The sequence below is a fragment of the Lycorma delicatula genome, chromosome 1 (genome assembly GCF_047948215.1).
Source record: "Lycorma delicatula isolate Av1 chromosome 1, ASM4794821v1, whole genome shotgun sequence".
Lineage (NCBI taxonomy): Eukaryota > Metazoa > Arthropoda > Insecta > Hemiptera > Fulgoridae > Lycorma > Lycorma delicatula.
Genome location: NC_134455.1, coordinates 189,054,155 through 189,080,548, shown reverse-complemented (window position 1 = coordinate 189,080,548; position 26,394 = coordinate 189,054,155). Strand labels below are relative to the sequence as shown.

At 31.1% G+C, this 26,394-nt stretch overlaps 1 protein-coding gene across 9 annotated transcripts in view; it reads right to left on the bottom strand.

The window, feature by feature from the left end:
• Crag (DENN domain-containing protein Crag) overlaps positions 1–26,394 on the bottom strand; it is a 213,106-nt gene that overhangs the window by 5,869 nt on the left and 180,843 nt on the right. For 4 of the 9 annotated variants that reach the window (XR_012756749.1, XM_075368648.1, XM_075368690.1 and 1 more), the window contains 3 exons: positions 19,496–19,590; positions 13,513–13,688; positions 11,299–11,471 (listed from right to left, as the gene is read on the bottom strand). Coding sequence is in view for 5 of the 9 variants with exons in the window: in XM_075368648.1 (XP_075224763.1) it covers positions 11,335–11,471; positions 13,513–13,688; positions 19,496–19,590 (408 nt within the window). In the remaining 4 variants the exon portion in view is untranslated. Of the gene's footprint in view, positions 1–1,133; positions 1,320–3,022; positions 3,541–4,146; positions 4,261–4,898; positions 4,919–11,298; positions 11,472–13,512; positions 13,689–19,495; positions 19,591–26,394 lie in introns of those variants that run through there. The other 5 variants (XR_012756750.1, XR_012756754.1, XR_012756753.1 and 2 more) reach the window with 4 other exon arrangements.

The window sequence follows — 26,394 nt, the reverse complement described above, 5'->3', positions numbered from 1 at the left end:
AAGTGTGGCTGCCTTAAAATATGATTCCTAATGTCCATTACCATACACAGCTAACATCTTCACAAATAATTCATAATCTAACCAAATCTAATGTAATTCTAGAGATAAATTTGTTACTAGCACAGATATATTTTCTGAAAAAGAAGAAAATAAGCCAGCCAATTTGTTTTTAATGTTTTCCTTATAATTTATCTGTCATTTATAATTTTATAACAAAATTAAAAAAATTCTGCAAGTTGTGATTTATTGTTATATTTATCAATACTAATTACTAACTATACTCCTTTCTACCAAATTCCGTACACTGAATTTTTTTCTTAATAATATTTCTTCCAACTTATTTTCCATAGGACAATATCACTGACAAGTTTATGCTGTTTCTTTATTTCATTTTCAAATTTCTTCTCCAATCCCCCAGTATTTCATTGTAACACAAATTTAATAACAGGGACAAGCTACAGCTTTATGAATCTGAACTGGCCTTTCTTGTCTTCTACTATTATCTGATTCTTACATAGATTGTAAGCAACTCTTTTTTCCATATATTCCAACTGATTTTCAATAATAATTCTAACATTTTATTTCATTCTACAATATGGAAACTTCTTTATGTCTACAAACTTCATAATAAAAACCATTTATTGTATTTGTCACAATTCAGCAGCTCCATCAATTTAACACAACCAACTGATAATTATTTAAATGTTTATAACTACAACCAATAGCCTAACAATGGCAGTCTTCTTGAAAAGGGTGCATTTTGAAAAACAATTTTCAGTTTTAATAAGTCTGTTCAGTGGATGCAAAATAATTAATTTATTCCTAGATGTTGTAGCAAAATGCTAAATGTTATATGAATCAAGTACATTTTTACACATGGATTGAACAACTCAAAAGTGGCTGATCAATATTATTGATAACCAGTGTGAAGGAAGACTGATTATAATTTCAAACTCCAGCTCTGAAATTTTCATTGATGAATAATTTACTTCAGTAAAAGAAAATGGTGAAATCTGTAATGTAAATTACTAGTACAATTCACTAAATTATTTGTATCAAACTAAACTACCACAAAACACAAGCAAGGTGGGTTACCAAAACAACTTACCACAATCACAAAAAACCAGACTTACCATGTATTGCCAACTCAAATTTCTTAACAGCAAAGTATCCTGATTTTCCAAGAAAGAAAAAAATTAAACCCAACCATCAGCTGATAAAATGAGAGTGATGCAAATGATATTTTGGGATGCTGACAGCCCAATTTTCCATGATTTTTTTTAAGCATACTATTAAGAGCCAGAATAGAGATGCCTGTACTGCAGGAAAATGTGTGATATAGAAAGAAATGTTTTTTCATCAGGTTAATTATCACTTACACAACACACAATCAATACTTTGGAATCACTGATCAGGCTAGGAGGTCTCTTATAACATCTACCTTGTAGCCAAAACATCCTATACATTGTTTGGGCCTGAGGAGTCATATGGATTATTAAGTTTTACAACAATGAAGTAAACATTAATATACTTTGGCTTCATTTCCACGACTTCTTTGCTGGCATAAAGAACTAGCAGAGATGGGATGTATAAAATTACAGTCAGGGATTATAATTAAAGTTTTAAGATATATTACTTAGAACTTAAAAATTCACTTATCTCTAAGAAGGTACCAGATACTTAACAATTTTACATACATTAACTGTAAGTTAAGCAACAGTTACCAGGTGTTGAAGCAATTGTTAACTTACAATCAACTGCAAGTTAATGTACGTGTAATCCATTTAAAATAAAATAGGTGGAAGCTTAGAAGATGACTGTGCATGGAAAACCATGTATGTTGGTTTTAATAAAACTAATTATGAACATTTTTTTCCAACACCCATTACTATAACAGATCTGTCATTATCAACTACATTCACTATAACAAACTTTCATATTGTCTTACTGATCATTACAGGTACTTTGCAAAATATTCGTTTTTAGCAAAAATTATACTTTTACATTTAACAATTAAGAGCAAATACCTCGCTCATAATTTTCTTGTCTTGCTAATTTTAATAAACTACAATACTGGGTGATATTTAAGTTTGGAAACAGCTTTATATTGCACATTTGAGAGATGTTTGGAGACAGAAAGAAATCTGGTTTTCACAGTTAAAAAAAATTCTGCATTATGGCAGGTTTTTAATTTTTGTTTGTTATATTGTATCAAACTTAATTTTTTTAAACAGGAAGGACACATGATTTTGATTTAAAATTTTACAAGAAAAACAATAGTGAAGCTTGTTTTTCTGTTAATGTCTTTGTTATTGAGTTATAAGTATTCAAAACTACAATGATGGAAAATCATGTTAACAATAAAACGAGGTAAAACGCGCTGTATGAACAATTTTATTGCATTTACATTCATAATGCATACAACAATGAACTTTAAACAGTGCTATAAAATGTTGATAATAATAAACACCTAATAATTAGCACAACAACAACAAATTAAATGGCTATATCAGCTAACACAATCTTCTAAATAAAAATTAAGAGGAGCCACAGAATGGCCTGCCAGATCCCTAGACCTATTTCCTCTCTATTACTTCTTTAGGGGGTTCTTGAAACATGTTTACAAAACAATACTTGCAGACATTCACAAATTGAAAAAAAATAATAATTGACAAATCTGTTTGTGTATCACCAGAAATGATAGAATAAGTTATAAACACATAAACAGACATTACTTGAGGTTAGCACACTGCCAAGCTGTAAAGGGGAAGCATTTTGATCATTTTTTTTTTGTAGAATGGTATGCTTTCAAAATTTATTTTATTAGTTATTTATGATCAAAAACATTTATTTAAAATTTAAAAAAATGTAAATGATATAAGTAGATATAACTGTTTAATATGTTGTGTTGTTAATTATTAGTTATAGTTTATTATTATCAGTATTATAGCACTGTTATTATCAATATATATATATATATATATATATATATATATATATATATATATATATATATATATGTATGAGATCTGTTCAAAAAATAATCAAACTTTTTTAATTATGCGCCAACAGAGATATTTAGTGACATGCAGCATTGTGTTCTGCATAACATTCCCTGAAACCACATGTTCTTGGATTGTTGATATCTCATTTAGTTTTTGTTATTGTTGTTTGAATACAATGTTAGTAGACATTTTTGTAATGTGTGATTTTTTGATGATTGAACTTTTGTCTCAATGTTGTAAGCCCAGCTTTCGCCTTCCGTTATGATCCTTTGCATGAATGTTTCATTGCCATCGGCTTGTTCAAGGAGTTACTGGCAATAGTCCACTTGATGTTCTTTCTGCTGTCTGGTCATCAAACGAGGAACAAACTTTGCTGCAACTCGATGCATGTTTAATTTTTCAGTCAAAATGAAAACCAGTTGCAGGACAGCGTATGACCCAGACCATCATCTCCATAAACTTATTTCAAAAGTTGAAATGTTTCTATGAAAGTTTTCCTCAGTTTCATGCAAAATTTTACATTGTATCGCAGCTCCTGAAAAACACACATTACAAAAATTGCTAATAACACTTAAAAATGTTACACTCAAATAACAATAACATGAAAACTAAACAAGATATCAATAATCCAAGAACATGTGGTTACAGAGGAGGTTATGTGGAACACAATGCTGCCAACCACATGTCACTAAATAATTGATATGATACTGATATGGCATGCAATTAGTTCAGTTATTTTTTGACCAGACCTCATATATAGCACTGTTTAAAGTTTGTTATTGTATGCATTATGAATGTAAAATGCAATAAAATTGTTCACGCAGCGCATTTTATCTCAATTTATTGTTAACACAATTTTTCCATCATTGCAACTTTGAATGGTTTTAAATTTGATATATTTAAAAAAATTAAGTTTGATTCAAATGGTAGATTGCAAGATGGTGGACAAAATTTAATAACCCACATAATGAAGCTTTTTTAAACTATGTAGAATCCCATTTCTTTCTGCCTGCAAATATATCAGATATGTAGTAGAAAGCTGTTTCCATACTTAAATATCACCTGTATATCACACCATATAGTACTGAAATCTGGCATTACGATACAGCACTATAAATCGATATTAATTTTTATTACTTACCTTATAACATTATAGTAAAACATCATTGTGTTTTATCACACTTATTCAAATCATTTATACCATAAAAACAATCTACTAAAACTAAAGGTCTTTTTTGTAGTAAAAATCTATAATCTGGAAAAATATAATTAAATAATTTATAATGATTTACAGTATGGCAAGAATCTTCTGATAATATAAATCATGAATTCATCAAAAGTTAAATACAAATCAACATATCTAAACTAAACCTAACAAAATTATTAAGACTTCTTTTTTAGGGTTATTCAGTCAGCAAATATACCTTAATATCAGCCCAAACCTAATTTAAAAAACTATTCTTCAATGCTTCCACAAAAGTTCTGGGTAGGAATCTAATTTCTAGAGACCGGATTATATGCGTTTGCATATTAAATCCATTCTCAACGGTTATTGAATATTTTCCTTAAAATTTAGCGAACATGCATATTTTTGCTACATTTACAATATTTTTCGGTAGGGTACCTAGTTAATAAATGAAATCTTACTTGTAGCCGGCCAAATCTATTAGCTGCATGGCTCAAAGAGTGCATTTAGCAGCCGTGCGTCTATGGTTTTAGTAGGATAATATTATTATAAGGCCAAATAATACACTCATGCAAGACAAAGACTGATGATACGGTTCTGCGTCATGCACGCCTACTGCAGCACTCCTCCCACTAGGCAATTAAATTACAAAGTTACTGTGGACGTGCTCATTGCATTAGTTTAGTCTTTTATTTATTTGAGCAAAGTTTAGTGTGTACCATGCCTCCTGAAAAAAAAAAAAACTTCTTCGTAGGTAGCTGATTATCCTGGAACATTTATATACAACGGAAATGTTTTATATTGTCGAGTTTGCAAGAAAAATATTTTGTGCACAAAAAAGTTTCAAATTGACCAGCATGTCAAGACAAGTCTTCATATCGCAGGATTGCAAAAGAAAGGCCCATGAGAAAAACTTATAAAAGCGGCAAGTAGCAGTGATTTCACTTCCGAAGGTAAACAAAAAAACTACTTTAGCATGAATTTATGTGAAGCATTGCTAACTAGTAATATCCTCTTCACAAACTTACAAATCCTACCTTCAAAGATTTTCTGCAAAAATATTGGTTGAATCAAAATATACCAGAAGAATCAACCATTGTGTAAAGATTACATACCAATTTACCAACATGTTCTGGAAGAAATACGCAATGAACTCAAGAATAGCATTATTTGGAATTCAGCTGACGAAACTACCAACAGCTGTGGCTGTTACATTACGAATTTAATTGTAGGTGCATTAAAACTAGAGCCTTCTTCTTCCTATCTGGTGGCCTACAAAGACCTTGAAAAGACATATAATTCTACGATCGCCAGATTTGAGAATGAGTGTATTAAAAAAATATTTCCTGAATCTTCTGCTGATAAAAGAGTGTTTATATTTCTCTCGGATGCTGCTTTCTATATGATCTAGGCAGCCAAAGCCCTCGAAGTACTTTATCCAAATTTGATTATCTGATGTGCCTTGCTCACGGAGTACTTTGATTCAGTCAAGAAGTACAATTCACGTTTGGGAATGTAAAAAACTGATTTCATCAACAAAGAAAGTGTTTCTTAAAGCAGTTGCTCACAATAAGGCCTATAAAGAAAAACTGCCAAAGTGCCTTTACCTCCGGACCCAGTGGTAACTCGATGGGAAACATGGAAACTGTACTGTTTTACAATGAACATTTTGAGGCCATCAAAGGTGTAGTAAACGACTTTGATAGTGCAGAGGCTACAGCAGCTTGTCATTCCAAGGAAGCATTTAACAATTCTAGTATTAAAAAAAAAACAACATAGGTGTGATCAGCAATCATTTTTCCCACATACCTACCAGTATTAAAAAACTTGAAACTCAAGGTTTGGTGTTGATTGAATCTTTTCAGTTAATGAATAAAATCCGTCAAATGAACTCTGCACTGCCAGAGGTATTCCCATGTAAACTTAAAGAAAAATTTGAAAACATTTTGAACAATAACCCAGGCTTTGAACTTTACGTAAAATTGATCGTTTATTAATGTGATTGTTTATTAATGGGATGGGTGAAATTTTGCCAGAAACAGTAAGTGCTAACATAGCACCCAAATTCAAATACTGCCTAGTTACCTTAATGGATGTGGAACGATCCTTTTCCACTTATAAAAATATTTTGAGTGATTGAAGACACAATCTTACTAGTGAAGATTTGGAACTGTACCTGATTGTTTACGTTTACAAAAGTAACAAAATGTTACATAATTGTTAATTATCAAAATTATTGATCTGTTATTCAGCTACTTACTAATTGCATGCTGATTTTGAAATAAAAAATAAACTAAAAATTACTATTTTTTTATTTAAAGTTGCATATTTTGGCACTTTTCATACATATTTTAAGCAATCTGCATACAGATTTGCATGCATATTTCAAGCATTTTATGTTGCATATAATCCGGTCTCTACAAATTGCCATCCATGACAACCGGAAAGATCCAAAATTAAATATATTTGTTTAATAATAATAATGATAATGATAATAATACTAATAATAATATATATATATATATATACTTATTCAGCCACTCCACAAAGTACAGAATTAAAAAACATTCTTACCTTTTTTTATTTTCAAAGCGCTTTCAGCCCTAAGGCCATCTTCAGTAATTTTTATAATTTTTTCTTTTTTACATTTACATATTAAAATATATGATACGTTAACATTTTTAGAATAAATATTTGTTCAGTCAATAAAATTAAAAAAAATTTTAAACATTATATTATTTAAAATCTTTAACATACTGTCAACATGTCGATACAGTACTGTACTGATTAATTAAAAATTCTTATCAATGTATAACCAACAAGTAAGGTAAAGTAAAAAAGTAAGGTAAGAGTATTCTTTAATTCTGTAGTGGCTGAATAAGTTTATATTATATAATTAGCTAGAATTTATGTACAGAGGAAATATGGACTACAAAAAAATTTATTTAAATAAATTAATATATATATAAGTGCAGTTAATAAATAGTGAACTGTAACAAAATTTTGAAGCTGTTTTTAGATATACTTTGAAATAAAGTCATATGTACGAAAGTTTAACAAACACAAAATGTAAAACATTATTGAGTGTTATGAGTACTAGTAACTGAACAACATTTTTACAATGGTTCACCATTAAATGAATGCCTAACTGGACCTAATAATTGAGTTTGTCCTAAATGCAAGCCCTTACTATATCAACATTTCTGCTCAGTACAGCATGTAGAAAACATTCTTTGTTTTTGCAGCATGTACTGGCACACACCTACTGCTGAGGATTTGCATGGCCAACTTTATATTTCTACAGAGAGAAACAAGATTGATCTACCTTGTTTTTCCCAGTCAAACAATTAATTATGCTGGAATCTTGGAACAAGAACTAGCACAGATTTCCTAAATATAAAGTTTTTGATCTGTAACTATTTCTGGATACAAGAAACTCATCATATTGGCTATGTGTACTTCTGCATCCAACTAAAGTAAAGAAAATTACTGTATTGAAGATTGTTCTTACTATGTTCTCTGCAGAATACCTTTATTTTGTCAGGTATGTCAAGGAATAAAGTTAATAACAACTTATTCTTTTATACAGAAAACTATTTCATAAGATTCTTGAAAACTGTCCAGATAATAGTAACAAAGATAATAAACATGAATGATACTGCCAATAAAGGAATATTTGAATATTGCAGAAATCAAACTATAATTAAAAAAAGCGAAAATAGGGTTACTGGTAGTACAAATATTAATGGCAAAAGATCCAAAATTAAAATTTAATTTTTTTAATGAACATACTTAAAATAACCACATAATATATATTGAACTATTAACAAAATCTTAAAGCTGTTTTAGATATATTTTGAAATCAAGCCATACATATGAAAGTTTAATAAAAACAAAATGTAAAACTTAAAATAAAAAAAAACTAACATAAAATACCAATAAGTCATTTAACCTTCTTTATGTTAGATTTAATTCCTTCAATAAATTTCTTCTAAACAGAACTTAAGCACAAGGTTTAACAGTTTATAAATAATAAAAAAAAACTTTTTAAATAGTGAAATAAACATTTAGAGATAAGGGTTTATCTCAATTAATTGTGTGTTAGTCATTTTGAATCATCTCAACTTTTTAAAAGTACTTAATACTTTCAGGTTAGAGAATTGATGCATAAACATTTGAGAGGATTAATGCACTATAATCTGTACACAGTATGGATCACAACACCTTGGGGAAAATGGAATTATTTACAGACTTGTTAGATTTTTAATCAACTGTTCTTTGTATAATCTCACAAACATAAAATAAAGGATATTCTGATGAACTAATTTTTATATTTCCAAACATCTTAGGAATTTAAAACAGCCATAGTTTATAGTGCAGATTCTAACCCCTAGATACTGCTTGTGTTTTACTTCAGCATGTATTTGTAATTAAACTATAAATCTACTGCAGCATAACGAAAAAATAACAAAATTAATAATTCTTATGAATTGATGTTTGAAAAACTACTACTGTGCGGAAATGTGATAATTAGACTCCCTTGTAATACTATACTTAATAATAATTAACTAATAAAACTTTCAGTTGTAACCATAATTTTTCAAATTATGAAACTGCAGACCCTCGTGAATTTATTGTTGACAGAACTTGGACTACCTTCTGGAAGATGATTTAGACCACATTTCTTCCCTTTACATCGGTTATTTCAATTTTGAAAGACTGAACTGAAAAATGATTCTGACAAACTAGTGATGAACTAAGAAGTAGTAATAATGGTGCATGAATGGTTAAATGTGTGGTTAACTGGATAAAAGACTATCAAGAGTTTTTAAAGTCTGCATAGTTATGAAATTAAGGGTTAAAGCAAAAAATTTGTAGTGAATACAGATAACTGTTCTCCAGACACTAAAATTCATACACTAGGATGTGAATGATCAAAGAAGATTTTAATCTTGTCACTGATACTATTCAAGAAATTAGATTTTCCAGTAAAGTAAATCAATTCAAAGTCTGTTTTTCCTGTCCTTACTTCAGGGTAAAGAGAACTGAAAACACCTGCCTCACTATAATTTAATTTTTAAACAAATGCTTAACAAAATCAATTAAACTTGAACAAATCTTCTTCATAACACAGAGATCAAGCTTGATAACATAAAATACATTATCAGGTCTGTTCAGAATATAACCGAACGTTTTTAATTACGCACCACCGTATTATTAATATCATATCAATTATTTAGTGACATGCGGTTGGCAACATTGGGTTTCGCATAACCTCATCTGCAACCACAAGTTCTTGGATTGTTGATATTTCTTTAGTTTTTGTGTTATTGTTATTTGAGTGCAATGTGTTTAAATAAATGTCAGTAGCAATTTTTGGGAGCAATAACACAATGTAAAAATTTGCGTGAATCTGGGGAAAACTTTTAAACTTTTGAAACAAGCTTACAGAGATGATGGGGTAGGTTGTACACAATGTTACGAATGGTTTTCACAATTTAAAAGTGATCGTCAGTCAATTGAAGATGACCTCCAACCAAAAAGGCCTTTGACTTTAACTGATGACACCCACATTTAGAAAATCAACAATCTGGTGCATGCAAATCGTCGACTGACTGTCAGAGAACTTGAGGTTAGCATCCCAATTGGATCATTCTATGACAATTTGATTGAAAAATTGAACATGCATTGAGTTGTAGCAAAGACTGTTCCTCATTTGATAAATGAACAGCAGGAAGAACATCAAGTGAACATTTGTCAGCAACTTCTTGAACAAACCAATGACGATGAAACATTCATGCAAAGGATCATAACAGGAGACAAAAGCTGGGTTTACAGCTACGACATTGAGACAAAACTTCAATCATCACAATGGATTGGCACAGGATCTCCTCATCCCAAGAAAGCACATCAGTCTCGATCAAATGCCAAAGTATCTGACATTGGTAAAAGATACAATCTAATTACAAGTGACAAAATGTGAAAGTGATCCAACTCTCTGTTTTTTCGATTTTAATGGAACTGTGCATTTTGAATTCTTGCCTCATGGTGAAATGAGGCAACAGTGAACTGTGCGTACTATCCAGGCATTTTACAACAGCTACATGAAAAAATCTGCAAAAAGAGACTACAGTTGTGGCAAGACAACTCATGGTTCCTTCACCATGACAATGTACACACTCTCCTTTGTCAATTTGTCAGTTTGTGCCAATAATCAGTTGACTGTCCTCCCTCAACCTTTCTACTAGCCAGATCTGGTTTCTTGTTATTTTTTTATTTCCGAAATTAAAAAATGCCAAAAATGATGAAAAATACTATTTTGAGACTATTGATGACATTAAAGCAAATTTGTCACAGATCTTAAAGGCCATTTCAAATGAAGCTATCCAGGACAGCTTCGCGAAATGGAAACAACACTGGGAAAAGTGTGTGAATAGGGGACGGGGTACTTTGAAGAGGACAAGGACCAATAATCTGTAAAATTAGTAATAACGATTAAAAAAAAATAAAGCTTGGTTATTTTCTGAACAGACCTCATATATTAGTTACATTTATTTTATTGATGTTTCTTAAGCTTTATCCCCCCCAAACAAATTAATTGTTCCCTACCTATTTACAAATTTTCACATCATTCATTATTTTGAAATTTTGAAAATATAACCAAAAAGAAAATATTCAAAGATAAAATAATTTTATGAACTCCAGCTGAATTAAATTTTAAAGTTTTTTATAATTTCATTTCATTCCTGAAATATGAATCAAACAGAATTAAAACTATGATACTTTACAAACTTCAAGAGCATCTGGATTTGCTGAATATTAAAATAAAACCTAAATAAACTCATTCTTTTCTCTAATAAGAAATGCATTTTAAAGTGTGTGTGAAAACTATAATTAGATTGTATCTTTTATCAAATTACCTATAATTATTCCAATATCTATTTGATGGAATAGTATTACAACATTATTTACTGTAATGATGTGGGCTACAGATGGTAAATAAAGTAAAACATTTTTATTATAATAAAAGTTTATTAATTACAATAATAAAATTCCGTTTGATCTATAAACATATTATCTTTTATAAGATAAATTTTCATAACTCACCTTAGAATATAACGAAATTGATAAAGAAGCCCAGTGTCAGAGCTCAAGTTCACGAAAATATGCTCTACAATACAGCGATGCAATTGAAAGAGGCTGATCACTACGCTGATACATTTTAGACTCTTTATCTGACAGCTTCTCAAATGCACTGACATATTCTCTATCAAAGGCACCTGGAAAAATAAAACACGGTTCAAGTTATCTTGAGGGTAAAAACAGAAAAATCACAAAGTAAATTATAAGAATAAACTGCTGCTAAATTTGCTAGTTTAATTTTTAATTAGAATAAATTTTTTAGTAAAATCATGTTGTTTGTCTCAGGTTAGGATGGTAAACACCACCTGATGTTTCTATAACTGCAATATTTCAGGGAATAGAATTTTGTAAACTGAAAAATGTAAAAAAATAAGGATAAATGTCAATGACAAAAGAAATGTTAATCAGATCTCTTAGATAACACATGTTAACAATGCCAATTAAAAGTTATAAAAACAAAAATCTATGTAACTGTGTGTTAATGTAAAAGAGGTTATGTAGTGTTTATTGTCCAGGAAAAGAGTTAGATGGAATGGGCTGATGCATGTATTAAGAAAATGTGGAATAAATTGGAGAGAAGACTGATAAAAAACTTGTAAGTAAGAATAGGTGGAAGGAGAGTAGAATATCTTATGATGTGCTGACAATATGGTTCTGCTAGTAAGAAGAAAGAGGCTGAGATACTTGAAGATCTTGACAAAAAGGGTGAAAATAAATAACAGTAAGACCAAGTAGAATGATTTAAGTACCTAGGAGACACAATAAAAGTAATACAAATAAGAATTAAAGTAGCAATAGAGAAAGAAGGTTTTAACAGAAGGAGAAGATTAAGATGTAGACAATTAAACAAAAAATTAAGGAAGAGCCAAGTAGTATGTATAGAATGTAGCATTGTATAATGCTGAAATAATGGAACTAAAAAAGGAGGATGAAAGAAAATTAGAGGCACCTGATCTGAATGTGGGCAAAACTGTATGGAGTGAGATGAGAGGATAATGTAAGAAATGAAAAAGTGCTGCAAAGGATTGAGGAAGAGAGGCAAATACTTAAAAAATACAATAAGAAGAAGATGCAAAAACCAATGAAAAAAAATAGACAATTAAATTGGCTAATGAGAGACAGCAATGAGAGACAATATTGGCTGAAGATTGGAATTAAGGGAATTGGAGAGAAGAGAGTATCAGATGATAGATTCAAATAAAATCAGAGGAAGATATGGTAACACTATGAGATTTGGTACAGATTCTGAAGCATGGAGGATTGTTAACTGAGGACCTACTATAACGCAGAACAAAACTGTTGACTGACTATATGAGATTTTAAGAGTAACAGGCTGATGGACATTTTACCCACTAGTTAGACGCTTTAGCTGTCCTGAAGGTTGTTGAGAATGCTTTAGTATTTCATCTTCGACTTTTCAATAATTTTCTTTTCCTTTTTTTTAACTATAACATCCTTTGTTTCTAGTTCATATTTAATTTTTTCCTCTTCTAGGTCTCTAAATATTTTTTAATTTATTTTTTCCATCCTCCTTTTGTCTATTTCTTAGCGCTTCTCTAAACAATATTAGTTATTTCTTCTTCATCTCAAAAAGGGAAGATTATTTTTTATAACAGTAACTTACTCTACTCCCTTACTCTTTTTTAACATTCATATAAGATTTTATATACTCAAGGACTTCTCCAATAAATATTCTGCAATGAAGTGTTTCTTTACAAAGAAGCAGCTCATAATGACATGAAAATATATTTAGTGTAAATTTAAAAGAGTTCGTACACTTTCTTATTTTTTTTCAATTCCTATTAATTGAGGGGAAATACTCATTTAACTCACTAGGGTATTTGTTCTCGGTGATAAAATCAGTAAATTTATTCTATTCAACATTAGATTGAGGTTCCACTATACAAAGTTTACATTGCATTTTTTTCAGCTATATTGTCATATGATGGGGATAAATTTTCTGATTTTTCTGAATGTAGTCAACACCTTTTATTTGTAAAAAGAAATGGACATACCTTACTCTGATTGTTTAATTTACTCCTAGAATATTTAGATGTTATGTAAGTAAAAATTGTGAGTTTACATGCAAGGTAAAAATATGTAGCATACTATGAACTAAAATATCTAAACTTTAATTAATAAAATCTAGAAAGTTTACCAATTAACAAATTTACTTACTTTGATCGATGTTATCACGTCCGACAACAGTAAAAGCGAGGAATAATATATCACGATACAATGAATGGCCACGATTCACTCCATTTCCTTTAAGTTTCTGCCGTTCAGTAGCCAGTCGTTTCATTGGGTCAACTAAATTATTGCAGCGTACACTATCAAGAACTTTCTCCATGACACTAAATAACAGAGATAAAAAATATATTAGATAATATTCAAGTTAAGTAAAAAAAATGCCACTTAGTTTCCAAAAAATTTAAAAATGAATAATCTTTTCCCTACTTGGAATAATATGGGAATTATGGTACTTTTTGCTACTCCACTTTTATATCAGATATACTCTACACAACTGATCAATCTTAAACTACCTCATTACACTATAGCAATTTGTACATTAATAATTATAAAATAAAGAGTATTTTTATTAAGAATCTCTTAAGCACGTTCTGGTTTGAAACTACCTCAGTTAAAAAGTTAACGCCCATTTGATTATGAGAGGATTAGTGATACTACTGAATTTTTTTTAGAAAATTATTCCAATTTAGAATTCTGATTATAATAATCACATCCATAACCATAATGGTTGTAAGTGATCTGATCAGACAATGCCATTCACCAAATCTCCCCCCCCCAAAAAAAAACAACATACCATTCTCAATAATACAACCGATCTCATGCCAAACTTATTAAGAAGAATAAGAGAGTGGCATTTTCCATTACTTTTTTTTTACAATTTCATAAATGTGTCGACACTTCTTTATTTTGTGTCGACCTTCCGTCGATACAAAAAGAAAGAATAAAATTAAGCAGTCCAAATCCTTTTGAGAAGGTTAAGTGTAATTGAAGGATTACTATATTAATATAATATGCCAGTACTAAGGGGCTGCAACATTCCTCCTGGTTACTTTGTGGCCAGCATTTTTCTTACCATGTTATAATATAGGAAGAACCAATGTTTGCTCATATCATGACTCAGAGTTGAGAAAAATTTTGGGTGAGGGCTCATTAGGTGTGACTTGATTCTCAGAGTGTTTCATTGTCCATCCCAGTAAATCAATTAGGTCTAGAGTTATTGCAATTTTCTTGTTTTCAGGATTTTTCTTACCACGTTAAAACATAGGGAGAACCAATTTTCACTTATATCTTAACTCAGAGTTGAGGAAAAACTTTGGGTGAGGCTTTAAATGTAACCTGGTTCTCTGTGTTTTAAGTCACTGCCTGTCCAGTAAATCAAGTACATGTTGAGTTATTGCAATTTTTATGATTTCAGCATTTTTCTTACCATTTTATAATTTAGAGAAAACAATAATAAAACTGAACAAAAATTCAGACATTGACTCTCCTAGAAACAAGACACAGATGAGAATGCATTAGATTTTCACTACTACAGGCTCTTCAAAAGTAAAATGGACAAACGTATCCTGAAAAACACATGATACCTAGGAGTTGCTTTCACAATTACAAAAATACACTTAACTTGATAATAAATGTAAAACCTACAAATAACTGACTTATGATAATGTACAAGCAAAACATACACTCACTCAATGAAGAAAATAAAACAAACCATGAAAAAGCAGACAAATTTTGGGAACTGCTAAAAGAAATGTTATCTAAAATTCCACAAACCCATCAAAATTCTAATAGTCAAAATTGAGACCAAGGAAATTTATTGTAATGAAACCATCAATACCTGGTCTAGAAGAGATTATTTGAATAGTTTATGTTACGGTTTTTTTTCTTCGATCCTTTTTATTTTTTAAATAATTGAATTTGTATATAGTTAGTTTATTTTTTTGACTTTTGGGGGTTTATTTCTTACTGTTCTATAATTGATAAGTTATCTTATGTATTTTCTTCCACCAGCAAACTATGACAACGATTTTACACCAGCAAAATTCGACTATCACTTATAGAAGAACTAGAAAAAGACAATCAGAAAATAGACAAGAACTTAACAGTAAGCTGACAGAAATAGTGCAGCAATTAATCCCTCTAAAAAAAAAGAAAACATCCTTGGTGGAATGACAATGCAAAAAGGTGTGAATAAATCACAACACCAAGTGAATGTCAATTCGAACAGCAACAAAATAGAAAATAATCATACAACATCCCAGAAAATAAGAAAGGAAGTAATAAAACTAATCAGGCAGACCAAAAGGTAATATGAGAAAGATCGACTACTAGAAATAGAAAAAGATTTTCAAAAAACAACACAAAATTCTACAAAACCACAGTGTCCTGCAACTGCAGTTTTTGCATTAAAGGAGGGAATGGTTAGCTGGTATTAAACAATCAAAAAACTGTAGAGACCTCACTGCCAAATATTTTGAAAAACTTCATACATATAGATTTCTACAACAGGACCTAGAGAAACAAATTCAACTGCACTACTACCAGACAAAAATAAAATCATAAAGACAGATCAAAAGACTAAAAACACAAAGCTTCTGATGAAGATGGAATTATAGCAGAACTCCTAAAATCAGCCAGACCAAACACCATAGAAGAAATCACCAAAATTATGAAAGACATTTGGAAAACAGAACAAATTCCACAAGACTGAAGAAGTACGAGGGTTATTTTTTTTTCAAGGTCCAATTGGCCGCAAAATAAAAACCCGTGCAAAAAACGGATGAACCTTTGCGCAGCATCTCTAGTATGGCCTTCAATCGCTCCACGTCACTTCGTTTAGTTCTGAACATGCAGCTAGCACGTAAACATTTCTACAACAATAGCATCTCCCGCCAAGTGTGAAGTGGGTGCGGTAATTCGATTTCTTCAGGCTGAGGGGTGTAATGAAGCTGAAATTCATCAACGAATAAGTAATGTGTACAGTGAAACATCAATGAGTGACAGCAAAGTGCGACAATGGTGCAGGAACTTTAAAGCAGGACATGCAGATGTTCATGTGCAGGTGGTCAGGGAAGGAAGTGAGTATCAACCGATGATTTCGTTAAGCGAGTGGATGAAGCATTTCAAGAAAATCGTCGGTTCACAATTTCTGTATTGAGTGATTTGTTTCCTGAAATTTCAAGGTCAGCTCTCTATACCATTGAGTGAGAGACTTCAGTACCGCAAACTGTGTGCGAGATAACCTCTAAGTAGTTCCCAAGATGCTGTCCAACCTTCACAAAACAATGAGAATGGACGCCTCCCTAACGTTTCTCCAGCGCTACCACAATGAAGAAGATTTTTTGAACAAAATTGTCCCAAGGGATGAGACATTGGTCCATTTCGAAACTGACGAAACAAAAGAAAAATCTATACAGTAGATGCATTCTCATTCTCGTAAACCAAAGAAGTTCAAACGAACCTTCTCCAACAGAAACTGTTTGGCTACTGTGTTCTGGGACCTGAATGGAGTTCTCTTGGTGGAATTCATGGAACGTGGCACGACCATCACTGCAGAGCCTCATACTGTGTGACTCTTCAACGTCTACAAAGGGCAATTCAGAATAAGTGGAGAGGAATGTTGTCATCAGGCATTGTCTTTCTCCATGACAATGCTCGGCCGCACACTGCAGCTGTAACAAAGAAGCTCCTGCAGTGTTTTCATTGGGAAGTGTTTGATCACCCACCATACAGCCCAGAATTGGCTCCATCTGATTTTCACCTCTTTGCTCACATGAAATGCCAGCTAGGAGGACAATATTTTGGCGCAAACATCAAGCTGCAGACCAGCGTAGAAAAACATGGCTGGAAACACAGGCGGCTCCGTTCTAAAACGAGGGTATTGTAAAGTTGGTACCACGCTACGACAAATGTCTAAATCGGAATGGCGACTATGTAGAGAAATAGCGTAACTATGTAAGTACTAGTTACAAATAAAAAAATTTTATTTTCAGTGTGTTTTTTATTTCGTGACCGATCGGACCTTGAAAATAAAATAACCCTCGTACATTAATCCGCTCATTACACAAAAAAAAAGAGAATACACATTAACAATTATAGAGGAATATCGCTATTATCAGTCACATATAAAATTCTTTTTGACCAAGCAGTTACAAGTAGGGCCAAAAATTGCAGAATATCAAGCAGGTTTTAGACTTATCATGTCCAGAACAGATTTTGAATTTAAAAGCTACTCATAAGGCATTAGAGAATTTGTAGTAAGAAACTAGTCTGCATGTTTGTTAACTTCAAAAAAGCCTGTGATTCAGTTGATTGGTAATCACTGTTCCAAAATACTAAAAGAACAAAGATGTTAAAACTCTTGCAATTATAAAACAGACATTAACAAACAAAAAATCCAATCAAGTTCATTGGAGAACTTTCAGACTATTTCCCAATCAATGCCAGAGTAAGACAAGGGTGGCACAAACAAAAACTGATACTCAAAATTCACCAACCAATCATATCAAGCAGAAGAAAACTAAAAATAGATTGACTAGCATTTGTAGATAACTTAGCAATCTTATGTCAATGCATTTTAACAGAATAAAAACAGATCAAACTACATAAAGAAACTCTAAGATTTCATTTGAAAAAATAACCAGAATACCTTACCTGTAACAAACAAGCGCCAATATGCATGAAAACTAAATATGGTAAATTTACCTTATTTTAATGAGATTGTGTAACTCGTTTGATAATGAGTCACATGATTTAAATATCTAGGTGAAACGATTCAAAAAAATGGAATTGAAAAAACCAATGAAATTAAGATGCCAAAAAATGGAATTAGAATAATGCCTCAGCCATTACATTTATAATAAAAAATGAATTTCTTTACACACAAAGTTATGACATTACAACAAAATCATTAACCCAGGATGCCTCTATGGATCAGAAACAATTATTTTGAAATCAAAAGCAGACATAGAAAATAATGAGAAAAATTCTATAACCAAAATATACTGGTGAACAATAAAGACTCAGAAGCAATCAGGTAATCAAACAATACAAAATATTCACACATTTTAAAGATTTTTTGACACATCAAAAGAACAAAATTAGACTGACCCACAAAACAAATAGCAGAATGCTATGAAAACAGAAATAAAGCAATTACAGACATGATAAAATGGATTGGTGAAATCAAGAATAACTAAAGCTGGCAGAAATAACTCGAGCAGATGTTCAAAACAGAATAAATTTTGCACACAAGATTCAGAAATGGAAAGTTGACCAAGATGATTCACCAAATAAGAAGATTGAAACAAAGAGAAGAAAGAGAGAAGAAACTCACAGCAGAAAGAAATATGGGCTCAAAAGAAGGTTAAGAAACGCCTCTAAGTACTTTGCTAAATGGGCAATGCATTCACAAGAAAAAAAAAATTCTAGTCCAATAATAATCCAGTACTATTATATATGGTGCTGAGTAGTTTCAGTCTCATAGAAAAAAATTATAGGCCTCAGAAACTAAAATTTTAATGGTGGTAGATTTTAGAGCGAGGTTGGACTGTATTTTCATAGGTGATGAATGAAGACAACGCCTTGTTGCTTGTTGAGTAATGGTTTAATGAACTGTCGTCTTGATAGTTAATGAAATGAATTGTAATATAACGTATAACTTGACATATAAAAATAAAAAATTAAATAAAACATTAAGGCTAACATTCATCTGAACAAAGAATGGAGCCCATTCGGACTAAGAGTATGACGTAACCCCCTGGATCAGATTTGAGCGCCAAATACTAGTACGAGCTTAACTCTCCAGTGAGCGCTAGCACCCACTAGATCACAGCACTGACCGGCTCGACGTGGAACAGAACTAATGTATGATAAAGAAGTAGGTACACTCCATTACAAACACCACTGCTGATGTGTTCTCAATCATGTAATGTATAAAAATAAAATTACTTTTAACTAAATATTTGCTGGTGCATTCTACTTATTATAATTCAGCAAACACCAAAGGTCAATTGCAAAAAGAGTTAAACTGATCTAAGAACAATAATGACCATAATAGCAGCTAATATCATACCTGATTAAAATAAAACTAAAAAAATATCCAGATTAAAAAATAGCATAACAGGCTTACCTACGACTAACTGTTGTTCTATCAGTAAGAAGAGCGCTAACTAAAGAACTTTGTTGGTCATCTTGATTCCAAAGTACATACATTGGCTGTCCAACCTGTAAAAACATAGTACATCAGAATATTAATAAAATTTATACAAAAGGAAAAAAAGTTTAATTTTATAGAAGGGATGTTTAAGGATTGATTCAACTTTGTTGCCAATTTATACTTTGGAAGCAGATTGTGCTTGTAGAGCACATTTATATCTGTAATCATATGTTGGAAACAGAAATTCCAGTCATATTCATGTCAGTTGCCACACATAAACTAACTAAAATAAGTAGTCTAGTGAGGTGTGTGGATTTGAATAACTATTCAGTTTTGGTAGCACAAAAACAAAATTACTGTTAAAATCCACAAAGAGATTTAAGGATCTTGTTATGAATAAAGATAAAGTTTGTAAATGGTATCATTTGTTTTGAGAAGGCAAGACGAATGTTCACAACAACGAATGCAGCAATTGCTTATCTGTGATTACAGATGATTTATATGAAAAATTAAAAGAAAAGCTTAGTGAAAACAGATAATACACAGTTCACAACTACCAATTAAATTTCCACATTTTTAAAAAAAATAGTTGACAAAATTTAATGAAAAAACTGGGTTTCGGGAAGTTTTCAGGTAGGTGCTGAAAATATTGACAGATGGACACAAAGGAAGTTATCTTGCTGCAGCTCAAACATTTTGCAATGCTTCCAAAATAAAGAGAATGAACTGTTTAACCACACTGTGACAGGAGATGGGACTTGGGATATTGTACTTAAATGTTGAAACAAAGCAATAAACTCAGTACAGTAATGAGATTATCACATTTGCTCAAGAAGTTTAAGGACGAATGTTCAGACAGGAAGCTTATGGCGTTTGTGTTTTGAGTCAATAAAGGGATATTATGGCCTTTGTGTTTTGGGTCAATAAAGGGAGTTATTGAGTTCCTTAAATTGTGGAACTACTGAAAATGTAGATACATATAGTGAAACTTATAAAAATCTTTAATATTCTATTTAGAAAATAAAGATGTGGAAAGTTGTCAGGTAGGATTTTGTTTCTACATGACAATGTTCGACTGTATACTGTTACAAAAATACTGTAAGAATTATAGTAATTTTCCAGGGAAGGTTCCAACATCCACTTTACAATCCCAACGTTGTAAATAGCAATTATGACTGTCTATTTTATTTAAAACAATAAATTGCATCATAGAGGTCTGAAAATTATGAGGAACTGAAAGACATATTGTAATCAAGTGGTTTTAATTATTATTATCAGGTGTAGATCATTTTTTCAACACTTCATAAAAATGGTAGTAAAATGAGTGTTTGAGTGAATGGTGACTGTGACAAAAATAGTATACATATGTAAGTTAACTTTAATGTGGTACAGTTTTTTTTCTAAGACACATGCTTTTGTTTCTATATCTAAAAATTCCTTATTCAAAAAACATGCTTCGTATATATGCTACACAGGCCACAGCAGACGAAATACAGATTATTAATTCTCAAGTTCGCAAACAATATACAGTGGATACGTCACATACAGCAAGCTAAAGCATGACAAATTATACATCAGGATAACTAATGGTTTGTAGGTAAATTCTATTGGCTTATTTCGTATTACTTTTGAGTAGATTTATTAAATAAAATAATTGCAATTGTTTCAACTTCTGTTAAGAATAAAACTGGTGTAATAAGAAAATACATGACTATACTTTTACAGTTGCGGTAAATGCATACGTCTTTTTAATTTTGTATTTGGTATAAAGTTTCAGAGAATGCAATACTGCAATAAATTTGTTTAGTTGGCTCATTTTAATTTAAATATATAGAATGTAATTTAATGTATTCATTATGCCATTTTTACTCTTACTGAACTGATGTTTTATCATGAGTTTATTTCTCCCCTGTTTTTAGCTGTTGGTATGTTTAATTAATTTGAAGAATTCATTCCCTATTAAAATACAGGCTATTTTTTGTTTAATAGTTTATTACTAAAACTATTCTTGTATTTTAATGAATCTTTGTACAATGAGCAAAAGGAAATTTGTAATTAAAGATGGAGTAAATTTTATTGGCTATACAGAAACAAGAGATAATTAAAATCAAAGCTGGAATGGAATGAAATGAAAATAAGCATGTAAAATATATGTAGAAACCAGTACAACACATATTCAAGCGTAAAGAGAATCCAGAATGCCTGAACAATATCATTTTGAGGAAGCTTTATCCTAATTTAAACAAAAATCTTCTCAAAACCTTTCCAAATACAGATCAATTTTAAAGTCTGAAGTAAACATTATAAATGATGAGAGTAAATGATGTAAACAAATAATTCCAATCTCTCAGGAGACAATTCTATTGCCAAAAATAAAACAAATCAAAAACAGAAAAAAATGAATAAAAAATAAATTAAAAAAAAAATCACATACTTTTTGGTTTTTTCTAAAAATTATTAAATATCAAAGCGATTGCTTGATAATGCTGCCAACATTTCTTCAAAGCAGCTGCTAAATGTGGCTGCCATCCTGTTCAATGCATTAAATCAGCTCGGCGAATCCATGCTAGCATGTCTAATAACATTATTATTATTCCTAATAATAGCTCCAGCTTCTACGATACAATGTCTCATTCTTTTTGTGTGCTAATATGAATGGAACAGACTGATAACTTCATCCAACCCCAAAGGAAAAAGTCCAGGGAGAACGAGGTGGCCATCTTTTTTACTGGTCTGTTTCGGCCAATCCATTACTTACTAAATGTGTTATTTATTTAAATGATGTATCACACCACAACAGTAGTGAGCAGGTGTGCCATCAGTGAAAATCTGCAAGTGGACCATCTTTCAAGAGTTCCACCACATTTGTTTGCAATGCAAGTACCAATCTCCAGTGAGCTTTGGCAGTAAGAAAAAAGGGTCATTGAGATTAAACCAAGGTCACACGACACACTGAATAAAGAAAGTGCATTTGAAATGACTTGTAGCAGTCACAAGGAGATTTTCTTTTATCCAAGTGTGCAATTCAATGATAATTTACAATGCCTTGTAAAACAGGATTCATCAGAATATTACTAAGGATCTTGGAATGAAGTCCACATTTTCTAATTAACCATCGACAGAATTTCATCTGTTTATCAAAATCAAGTGATGTTAATAACTCTTATATACATGTTGTATGGAACAAATGTATAACTGCTCCCGTAACATTTGCCACACACTTGATTGCAAAACGTAAAAGTGATGTGACACTCTTCTGGTGCTTGAGGTAAGAGATAATTGTACCCCATTCAATACTGCTTTTTTAGCACTAGCATTTCTCATAAAATGTTCATGACCAGCATTGAATCATGGTTTAAGCATACCTGTTTCTCGAACTCGCCTCTCCAAAGCCTCAAATGTTTTATGATCTGGTAACCTTCAATCTGGATTCCCCAGTATTCATGCACAGCAGCAAATCCAATTTTATTTACTTTACCATAAATTAACAGAGGTCTGTCAAACCCCCAAAAGAAAACAAATTTCTGATAACACCCATTGTGAATGACTGACCAAATAATAACAGCATATATATCGCTTAAATAAATATTCAAATTCTAGATACTAAATATATCAGCTGTTATTGCCAACATATGAAAAAAAAATTTTAATACGTTTTAGAAAGAAGTCTTTTAAGTTTATTTTTATAACTTTTAGCATTTGTATGTAAACTGTTCTATTTAAAATTATATTACTTTTTCGACCCAGTTTGTGTGTTTTGTTTTTAATTAAAGTTGTCTAAAATTTGTGTTTAATTTTAATTGGCATTATTTACATAAATTTTTTCAAAACTAAATTCTCTAAAAGTTAACTAAAAATTTTTATTTATTTATTGGTAAATTAACAAAATTATTTTATTCTAAACCTAAAAAAGTGTATTTTCTGACAAAACCTTTTCATCTTTTCCCCTATTTTTTAAAAAAACATGATAGGGGTCTGGGTCCACTTTTATTTTTTGGATCAAAAAACATAAGGAAGCACCAAATTTACACCTCAGATGGTGAAATGCCAGTTTTCTCCAATTTTTTTGTCAACTTTAACCATCAAATGATTTGTTACCACAGTCGTCCAGCTGCTACATTCTTCATCATGAATGTTTGTTTGCCCTTCTCAAAATGAATAGCAAAACTACTTTACTTCAGCATCATCCACAATATTTAGCTTGATAACTCACAAATTTGACTGTGAATTTCAGCTGTTTTTTATTATCAAACATTGGATTACTCCTTCTACTTCACACCTGGCAGATCACAAATTGTACAACTCATTATAAACAAATGAGTATAAATAACTAAACTACTGTTGCTAACAGCTGACTATTGATAGAAATAAATGAGCTATGCAAGCGCCAACTGTTTAGATCACATATGTAGATGGCAAATTCAAAACTGACGTTAATTTAAAAACAAGTTTCATATATCTAACATCAAAACAAACAGCAAAGTAAAAAGAACAATACTAACATGGCCACATCCAGGAAATGACATCTCTTTTTTCAGAAATGCTAAAGATGGAGCTAACTCGTCAAATGATTGTATTTGTATATATAAATAACTGGCGATTGTAAAGTCAGGCAGCCCAAATGACAACAAATTTTTTTTTAGAAAGCCTTTTTATTAATTTACAAATAATATTAACATTTACAAAAGTACAAGTTTATAAGTGTTGGAAATGTCTCCATGATTTTCAATGCATGCATCAAATGTTTTCTGACACTGTATAACCTTTTTCAGTGTAGCAGCAGTGATATTTGATATACAATTCTCAATATTTTGTTTAAGTTCATCAAGTGTATGTGGGTTATTTGAGTACACATTATCTTTCAAAAAGCCCAACAAATAAAAATTGGGAGGAATCAGATCCAGTGAATGAGGAGGCCATAGGTCAAGAGAAATTATCTGGTTGTCGAAGAAATCGCAAAGAAATTACAAACTACTGTTCGCCGCTGTATATGTTGCTACATCTTGTTATAGCCAGCAATCACATTCATCAGCATGTAGCAAAGTTATAAACTGCATGATTATTTCTTGATACTGTTCAGCTGTGATGGTCTCTGATAAAAAAATAGGCCTAACAATTCTCTGATGAGTTACACAACACCATACCCCAATTTTTTGCAAATGTAATGGCTATTCATGAAACACATGTGAGTTGGCTGAACACCATATTCTGTAATTCTGACTGTTAACATATCCGCTATGATGAAACCAAGCTTCATTGCTGAAAAAGACCTTGTCTAGAACAGATATGTCATTTCAATTGAAACTTCTAAACCACCATCAATACTGCAATGGTTTCTCCTTGTCTGTTTCTTGGAGCTGATGAATTACGTTAATCCGGTACAGATGTAATTTTAGAACTTTAGTAATCTTATGAACACTTCTGTAAGATAGCCCATACTGGTTAGAAAGTTTTCAAAGAGACTTTTTTGGAGAATGAAGAAGTGTTTCAATTATTGTCAGCAGACTGTCGTCAGTTAAAACACTAAGACATCCAATACACTTACGATCATGTACACTACCTGTATCCTGAAAATGATTAAATAAACGACATGTAGTGGATTTATTTGGCATATTAGCATCTGGAAAAGCATTTAAAAAATTTTCTTGACAATTCACGTACGATTTTGATTCGCAGTAACTCACAACAATAAAGATGTGTTATTCTTGCAAAAAGATATTGCTGCTCGGACTAAACAAACTGCTTGGTGCCACACCCACTGTTGCTCAGAGGCATGATTAGCAGTGTTACCACTGCTAATTATGCTGTCACAAAAAATTACCCTAATCAAAATATATTTTACAAATTTAACTCATTCCTATATATATATTAAACTTTCTGAAATTCACATAATTCATCAACATACTGATCGGTGTGCAAATTATATTTAAAAAAACAACTTGACCACCAAACACAGTATGAGAAAAATTTAATAAAAGTTTAGTTTTCATTTTTGTTATTTGTTGATGTAGTTTGGGATTATGTACTGACTGATGATGTGGGATCCTGTGAAACTCTACTATTGGTATTAGTTTTTTTTTTAGGTTTTTCTCTTATTGTGTTTGGTGAGTAAAACAAAAACAATTTGTTGTTTATATATAAACAGGAATTAGAGATATTTAGAAGATTACCCTTAACTAAAAAAAAGTTGATCTTAGAAAATTATTTTGTGTAATTAATTTTACAAAGCACATATCTAAGCCAAAACATATCTAAATCTTCAGATGTAAATTATAGGTGTAACGTTTTATCAGCAGGTTGTGAATCTCAACTGGTAACTTATCAGCTGCAATAACAATTTCACTAAATGGATTCATTACTCATCTCTTTGAGAAATCATTTTTACTTTCGGGAAATATTCCACCAACTGAATTTTTAGCTCACGCAAATGCATCTTCATGCCATCCACACTGTAGCAAATTATGGTGTCTTCTTCATCCAAATTGTTTTCAATGTAATCAGACATGAGTAGAAACATATCAAAATTTTTGCTTTGAAGGTGAATAACCCAGATATAAAGCTTCTTAATGAAAGCATGAACTTTGTCTATTATTAATAAAAATGTTTTTATTATGTCCTTGTAGTGGTTTATATGTGAAAATACATCAGCTAAGTAAGCCAACAGCCAATATATATTCATGATTCTGTAATAAACATGAGAATGGCATTTGGAAAAATACTATTAATTCCTCTCCCAATTGCAATAACCAGGTTAACACTTTTCCATGTTAATGATCTGAATTCTGTATGAAAGAGTAGAGACTGTTTTTGCTAATTTCATTGCATACTTTAGCAAATGGCTTATTCTGTAATGATCAAATTTTAATAAAATT